Source organism: Lynx rufus, unplaced genomic scaffold (assembly GCF_022079265.1).
Source record: "Lynx rufus isolate CCGP_SWC_20201006 ecotype Redwood Valley unplaced genomic scaffold, mLynRuf1.p SCAF_2, whole genome shotgun sequence".
In the NCBI taxonomy this organism is placed as follows: Eukaryota; Metazoa; Chordata; class Mammalia; order Carnivora; family Felidae; genus Lynx; species Lynx rufus.
The window spans coordinates 27,422,608-27,429,954 of NW_025814834.1; the positions used below are offsets into that span (position 1 = coordinate 27,422,608).

The 7,347-nt window shown below is 43.4% G+C and overlaps 1 protein-coding gene and 1 long non-coding RNA gene across 2 annotated transcripts; both read right to left on the reverse strand.

The window, feature by feature from the left end:
- Positions 1-254: 254 nt before the first annotated feature.
- LOC124515611 (uncharacterized) lies at positions 255-1,256 on the reverse strand. Its single transcript, XR_006962851.1, has 2 exons — positions 1,142-1,256; positions 255-990 (listed from the first exon to the last, which is right to left on the reverse strand). It is a non-coding gene; the product is annotated as an uncharacterized LOC124515611 (long non-coding RNA).
- Positions 1,257-4,604: 3,348 nt separating this feature from the next.
- Positions 4,605-7,068, reverse strand: LOC124516103 (gamma-crystallin F). Its single transcript, XM_047085259.1, has 3 exons — positions 7,060-7,068; positions 6,726-6,968; positions 4,605-4,877 (listed from the first exon to the last, which is right to left on the reverse strand). Exons 1-3 carry the CDS (start codon positions 7,066-7,068, stop codon positions 4,605-4,607), a joined length of 525 nt encoding a protein of 174 aa, XP_046941215.1.
- Positions 7,069-7,347: the final 279 nt, after the last annotated feature.

The following is a 7,347-nucleotide window of genomic DNA, read 5'->3' on the forward strand; positions in this document are numbered from 1 at the left end:
TAAAGTCAAAGATAAATATATTTTAGACAGTGATTTTTCATGCTTTTTATAAAATCTATAACAATGTCAACAGTGTTTGAAAAGTTAAGGGATGTATTAAAAATCTTTTTTTTTTTTCTCTTAGAGTTTGATTGTTTCTCTCCTTCAGTTTATTTGATTTGCTTCATTTTTTGGACAAACAATGAATAATTTAAGAGAAGAATCAGAAAATATATATAAGTAAACTGACAAAATAAGACATATGTAATCTCATCTATATGGAGACAACCACTTTAATATCATATAGTATATTTTGGTCAGATTTCCTTCTATACACACATATATGCATATATAATTTCAGATCAATTTCTATACACATTTGTGTGAAAACACACATAATTGTAATATATCGAATTGTATTTTAAAGATTTATCTTTGACTGTAAGATCCATTTTATACAATATTTGTAAATGACTCCATAGTTTTTAATTTATAAATGTATAGTCATCACTTAGACAATACTTTATTGTTGGCCTGCATATTACCTAAAATGTGTCTCTCTTAAATAATAATTCAGGGCAGCCATGATTGAATGAAAATGAATTTGAAGTTAAAATTAAAAAAAAAAATAAAAAAATCTCAAAGAACAGACAAAAGCTATTTTAAAGCATAAAAGTGTGAAACCTAATCCTTGGTTTAACAAATTTTCAAACGGTTGAGCAAAGCAGTACTGGCAATCTTGATTTCCAACTGGTTTCTTTTAACTCATTGTCTTAAACAATTTGTTTTTCACCAGCTTACTAGGAATTTCTCTCATCTGGGCTCCTTCACCTCTCCTACACCGTTCTTGTATATGTCAGACAATTCTACGGGTTCGCCCATCATCTCCATGAAGATATCTCCCAAGTCTATAGTACCGGATGTAATCATCAAGGACTTTTCACGACTGCTCTGTTCAGATGATCAACTCCCCACCTTGACCTTGAGCACATCTCCCCATTTTATGTCCCGCTGCAAGACAAAAGTTTAGTGTGAATATGTGGCACAAGACAGTTTTCTTCTCCTCATATGCATCTTACAAAAGTAAAAAGGTGAATCAAGGATGCAAACTATTTTCAGCAATACTGGGAGGAAAGTAAAAAATGAGAATGTAAAATTATACCTCAGTGGTGCTGAAAGCTGCAGGCTCTTTTTTGATGCCGTACAGGGAGAAGAACAGCAGAGGCTGAGAGGCCAGGAGGGTAGAGAATGTGGCACAATGGGGCAGATCTTTGGAAACTCCAGCATGAATTCACTTCCTGTTACTAATGGGCTCAACGGGGAAATGACAATTCTGTTTTCTTTCATGAAACAGGGTGGAGATAAACAGAAGGCCCACAGAGAAAAGATAACTGAAGTGTTTTCTACTACCATCATGTGAGAATGTAAACTGCAGGCTGAACAAGGCCATGTAAGAAAGTGCATTGAGGGAGTAGCCCAGCTTCAGGCTGGTAAGTGGCCATTTCCTGCCTGTCTGCCTATAGCTCTTAGTGCAAAGTTTTGCTTTAAATTTTTTTTAATGTTTATTTATTTTTTGAGAGACAGACAGAGAGAGCAACCTGGCTAGGGACAGAGAGAGAGGGAGAGAGTAAGAAATCCCAAGCAGCTATCAGCGGAGAACCCAACTCAGGTCTTGATCTCACAAACCGTGAAATCATGACCTGAGCCGAAACCAAGAGTCGGACATTTAACCAACCGAGATACCCAGGTGCCCTGAAAAATTTCCTTTTAACTTGGAGGACATGGCTCTATTTGGTCTCTGTGGATAATGAGTTGAACACATGAGAAATGAGCTATGTGAAGGGATGTCCCATGGCCACCAGACTGGGTGGGATTTAAAGGTCTGGTTCCCAAAAACTGTCCTGTATGAAAACCTGTCTCTTTTTGCCTAAAGCATTCTTTTTAGAGTAGATTGTGTCTGTGCAGAGGTGGCAAAGGAGCAGCCCTTAGGTTCAGATGGATCGTATTTTCCATGTGTTTTAAACTTGTTGAGTCATAATGCAGTTAAGTAGGACGCGTACTTTCCAGTTAGTCATAAACCTCACCACCCTATTAGTATCTACCAACAGCTTCTCACATTCCCATTACCTTCTTGGCCACCCAAGGCATTTAGACTTACCCCTTTTACCTCACTTAGGTCAAGGTACTGTTTCCAGAAAAGAACGTATTAAACTCTTTTATCCAATCTTCAGAAACCAAGGACTCACATATACTTTCTCCTTTTTTGAATGTGTTCATTCAACATCACTGGACCTGCTTTGTATTAGGCACACTCTGCTAGATCCTTCAGAAAATATAAATGTGCTTGAGATATTATCCCTAGCTCTAGAAGTTTTAAATTTGGTAGGGGAGGCAATCATGTCAGCTTCCAGAATAAAAACGCTGTAATTGAATGGCCACCACTGAACAGGGAAAGGGATGGGAAAAACTAGCTGAGGAAAGAAGGAGCTTGCCCTCTAGAGTGGAGGATCATTCCTATTTGTTGTTGTAACTTCAGTTCAGTGTACTTAGTGGAAAATCCATGTGATGAGACAAGGCAGGGACCCATTCCCTCACTGCCTCAGTCCATGGGAGGTGACCATGATAACTTCACCGAGTACCTCCTCATAACGGAAGGGATGTTTGATGACTATATAAAACTCAAACATGACCTCTGCCACCTTTTCATTTTCAGGTTTTATATAATTCAGTATTCAGGCTGAGCTGTATCTGAATACAAATTACAACTCATCCTTCAGCCTGGGTGTCTGCTCAGTAGGCACAGAATGAGAAACACAAGTGGAATCTCAAATTTTCATGAAAACGATTGAAAGAAACAGGTAAAATAGATTTCATTTAAGTGAATATATAAAAATACTATAATTTCATTTAAATTCATATGAAAAATAATGAGATCTTTGGCATTCTACTTTTTGTACAAGCCTTTGACATCCGGTGTGTGTTTTATACTTAGGACAACTTCACTTGGGTTCGTCTCATTTCAATGGTCCAGTAATGTCATGTGATGATGGCTGCTGCCTTGGGCAGTGCAGATCTAAATGCTCTTAATGCTTCTTCACACACCTAGGAGCGTGCATGTGTGTTAGGGAAGTAAAATGCATAAAGAATATGACTACAGGGGCACCTGGGTGGCTCAGTTGGTTAAGCGTCCGACTTCGGCTTAGGTCATGATCTTGTGGTTTGTGAGTTCCAGCCCCGCATCGGGCTCTGTGCTGACAGCTCAGAGCCTGGAGCCTGCTTCCAATGCTGTGTCTCCCTCTCTCTCTGCCCCTCCCCTATTCACGCTCTGTCTCTTAATAATAAGTAAACGTTAAAAAAAAAAAAGAATATGACTACGTTATTCCTCTAATGTTGGAGGTTTGAGAAGCAATGTATTTCCTAGCTGAACATATTCCCTTCTTTTTTTTTTTCTGCAAGTAGAAAATCATTTTCAATGGTTCCTTCAAAATTGTGGCCGCTCAGCTCACCAAGACCCTATTTCAACAAGAGGTTGCCATTCTCACAATTAAGGCAAACCCCTAATTGGAAAGCAATTTGGTTTTTTTCTCAATTACATGTAAACATCTGAAATTGAGAAGTACTGTAATAGAATACCTACTTAGATTTCATTTGAGGAAATTCATCTGCCTGCAAAGAAATGTTGAACTTAATTAAATGAATAGTGTCCATAAGTTTCTTTTTTTTCTTTCTTAGTGCTGTTATTATTATTATTATCAAATGCTGATTCATGAATTAGATGTAATGAAGATTGATTCAAGTTAGGAGACCATGTCAGCCTGGCCAATAATAGGTTTATGAACCTTGCATGATTACATTTCATTTTCCTGATCATGTGTACCTTCTGCCTTTACTTTGTCACTCTGTGCTCATTTTTATCAGAGCATATTACCTAAGGGCTCTGTACCTCCCGTAAGTAGAAAAATATCTGGAAGAGTCCTTTGGGCTGTTTATTTAGGTGACACTTTGTTCTTACATTTATGCTCTGGATACATAAATAATAAATCTATTCAGCCGAGTCACATATTTTTAGACCTAAGACATGTCAGATGTAGTTACCTTAACAAACTTATCTATCTCTGTCTCCCTCAGATGCAACTTCACTTAGCTGTCCCACTTAATGCAATCTCCAAAAGTGAATTCTACTAAGAAAGACTAGCAAGAAGGTGGCCAGATGTTTCACCAGCAAGCTCACAGAACAGCTTCTTAGAAGCTACTATATGCAAAGCTCAACTGTGTCAGTGACTTTAAAATAAAAACTCATGGAATCACATCACAACCTTATGAGATGAAGAGTGTTATTATCACAAGTTTTACAAGTTGGGAAACCGAAGCCCAGAAATGCTAAGGAATTTGCCCCATCACCTATAGCTAGTAAGGGTTTGGACCAGGCATTTGGGTCCCAGAGGCGGCTCTTTTAACTGCTATCCCATACCACCCTTGCCACTGGTAAGTATAAGCAAATTTACATTATTCCCAGCTTTCTTTCTCCTGAGCCTAAAAGGAAAAGAGGACCACATGATTGCATCAAACACGCAGGAAATATTTTATTAGGTTCCAGATGGAGAATAAGGTGGAGTAAAAATATTTCAGTAGAAATCCATGGCTCTCCTCAAAGAGCCCACTCGGGCACTCGTGGCCCCCCAGTCGTGGTAGCGCCTGTAGTCCCCCGGTCTCAGCAGGTACTGCCGCCCCCGGTAGTTGGGCATCTCGTAGAGGACCCAGTAGCCCTCCAGCACTTGGAAGGAGTGGATCTCACTGAAGTGGAAGCGGTCGTGAAGCGAGGAGCAGTCCTCGGTGATCTCTACCATCTGGCCCCTGTAGTCCTCTCGCTCATAAATCCTGATCCTGTGGGAGCTGGTCTGTGGGTTCAGCAATTAGCAGATGAGGAAAAGTCAGAAAATCTAGCCCTTAGCAACCAGGGACACAACCCCCAAGGGACTGGACGTTCCCTTCTCTTTTCTACATCAAAGATGACAAGTTTTAAAGATAGCCAACACCAGGGCAGCTGTGTGCAATTGAATAGACTGTATACTGCAGAACTGAAGAAGGTGTCATTCACGTAAAGAGATGCATGGTGCTCCCTAGAGCTAAGACCACAACCTATATGAACCATACATACTGGCCCTAGTTAGTATCATTCTTTTTTTTTTTTAATGTTTATTTATTTTTGAAAGAGAGTGACAGAGCCTGAGTGGGGAAGGGGCAGAGAGAGAGACGGAGACACAGAATCCAAAGTAGACTTCAGACTCCGAGCTATCAGCACAGAGCCCGACACGGGGCTCGAACCCACTGACCTGAGCCGAAGTCGGATGCTCAACTGACTGAGCCACCTAGGCACCCTTAGTTAGTATCATTCTTAAGTAATAATTTATGTATATTTTATATATATCATATACATTTTAAATTTGTTTATTTTATATATTTATTAAATTTATTAATTAAATTTATTATTCATATATTATAAATTTATATATTATATACTATTTATATATAAGTAATAATTTATATATCTTTATTTAAATAAATTTTTAAAAATGATCCCTGGAAAAAAAAGTTATAATTTTGAATCTCAACAGTATTAGAAGAAGCTAGTGGGAAAGGAAGTCAAGTTGCTTTTCCTTCAGGGGAAGTCACAGACTGGTGGCAATTCAAGAAGAGAGTCCAGTCCAGGCAATCCTTAGACCCTTCCCTTCTCCTTTAAGCCCTGCTTCTCTAAGATCCTGAAAAGCAAGAGCCATCACAAAGATTAGCTTCAATTCTCAGCTCTAGGATATGCTCCTGCAAATCTGCTTTAGGTAATAAACAGGAAATTCTCCCGACCAGTATCCTGCAGCATTAAGGGCTGCTAGTGAGGAATCTTCCATGGTCGTCAAGGACCCACGTGCACATCACGTGATTTGGTCGCCACAACAGCCCCACACCGGTTTCTTCTTTTAGGAGAAGCTCGCGACTAGAGCTCTCAGCGTGTCACGTGGAAGGTCGGGACAGGCACGTGGAAACCCAGGTTTTCAGGCTCCTCGTGCTGGGCTGGGTCTTACCAAGGCGTTAAACCCTCCGAGGGGGTTTCAGACGTGGCCGGAGCGGTACCTTTTCCACAGGACTGGGTCGCAGTCAGGTTAGAGAATCCCTAACTGCAGAATTCCAGGCCGCTGGGGCTTTATTTGGGTAACGGCAGGCTTTGCCGGAGCGGCTGGAATCACACTGTCGGCCACTTGTTTTGCCTGATCGGGAAGCAGGGCGGGAGGCTCATGCTAACAGTGGTGGCTGGGGGAGGGGAGGCTTGCCAGGTGCCAGGTGCCCACCTCTCACCCTCGTTCCGGCCCTGTGGGCTAGCCGCCTTCACGAGCCCCATTCTACAGAAAGAGAGAGAGAGAGAGAGCCCCAGGAAGTAGCCCAGGCCACCTGATGCAAAGGTGCTAACGTGCTGCTTATTCACCGCCTGGGGCATAGACTCTCTGAAGGGACCGGGTGCCCTACTTTGTCCCAGTAGAGGTGAGTTTAGTTGTAGCAGAGCAGAATGAACTTTTAAAAGAGAAGCGTCCCCTCGCATACTTCTGCAGTGGAAGGAAAGCTTAGAGATGTTGGCAACGGAGAGGAGACCCTGGCGAGAGGCAGCCAAAGGAGGCCGCCACCCTGCACGACGGATGCCGCCTCTGGAGCACCCGTGTGGCTCCGGGGCCCGGCGGGGCCCGCGGGGCCGGACTCACGTGGGGGATGAGGCGGCAGGAGCGGACCGCGTCGCTGAGGCCCATCCACTGCTGGTAGTCCGGGTAGTCCCCGCGCCGCAGGAAGTACTGGCAGCCCGAGTAGTTGGGCTGCTCGTAGAGCATCCAGCAGCCGCTGTCCACGCGGATGGAGTTGCAGCGGCTGAAATAGGGCTGCAGGTTCGGGTGGTCACTGCTGCACTCGTAGTGGCGGCCCTGGAAGCCCCGGTCCTCGTAGAAGGTGATCTGCAAGGCAAGGGGAGGAAAGGCTCAGAGGCCTGGCCCCCAGCCCCGGGGCGCGGGGGCCCCTCCCGGCCTGCGGCTGCGCTGGGCTCACCTTCCCCATGGCTGGTGGATGGAGGTCAGTGATGGGCCGCCGGCGCGCGGGTCTATATAGCACGAGGGCTGCTGCGTTGGCAAGAACAACACAAAAGGGGCCCGCGGGGTGAGGAGGGGATTTTCTCTCGCTCTTTTCTACATAATGACGGCGGGGGTGGGGTGGGGGACTTATTGTATGTTTCCTCTTAGACTCTCCAGTGCTTTCGAACTGATGACCCGCGTTAAAACTGTCACTTGGTGCCTCTGGGGCCTTTAAATGAAGCCTGTTTAGGAATTTGGAACTGAG

Excerpts from the sequence above, each read along its gene's own strand:
- LOC124516103 (XM_047085259.1), bottom strand. Across the intron at positions 4,878-6,725 it reads CCTGCCGCCTCATCCCCCAC|ACCAGCTCCCACAGGATCAG; the intron begins GTGAGTCCGGCC and ends CTGAACCCACAG.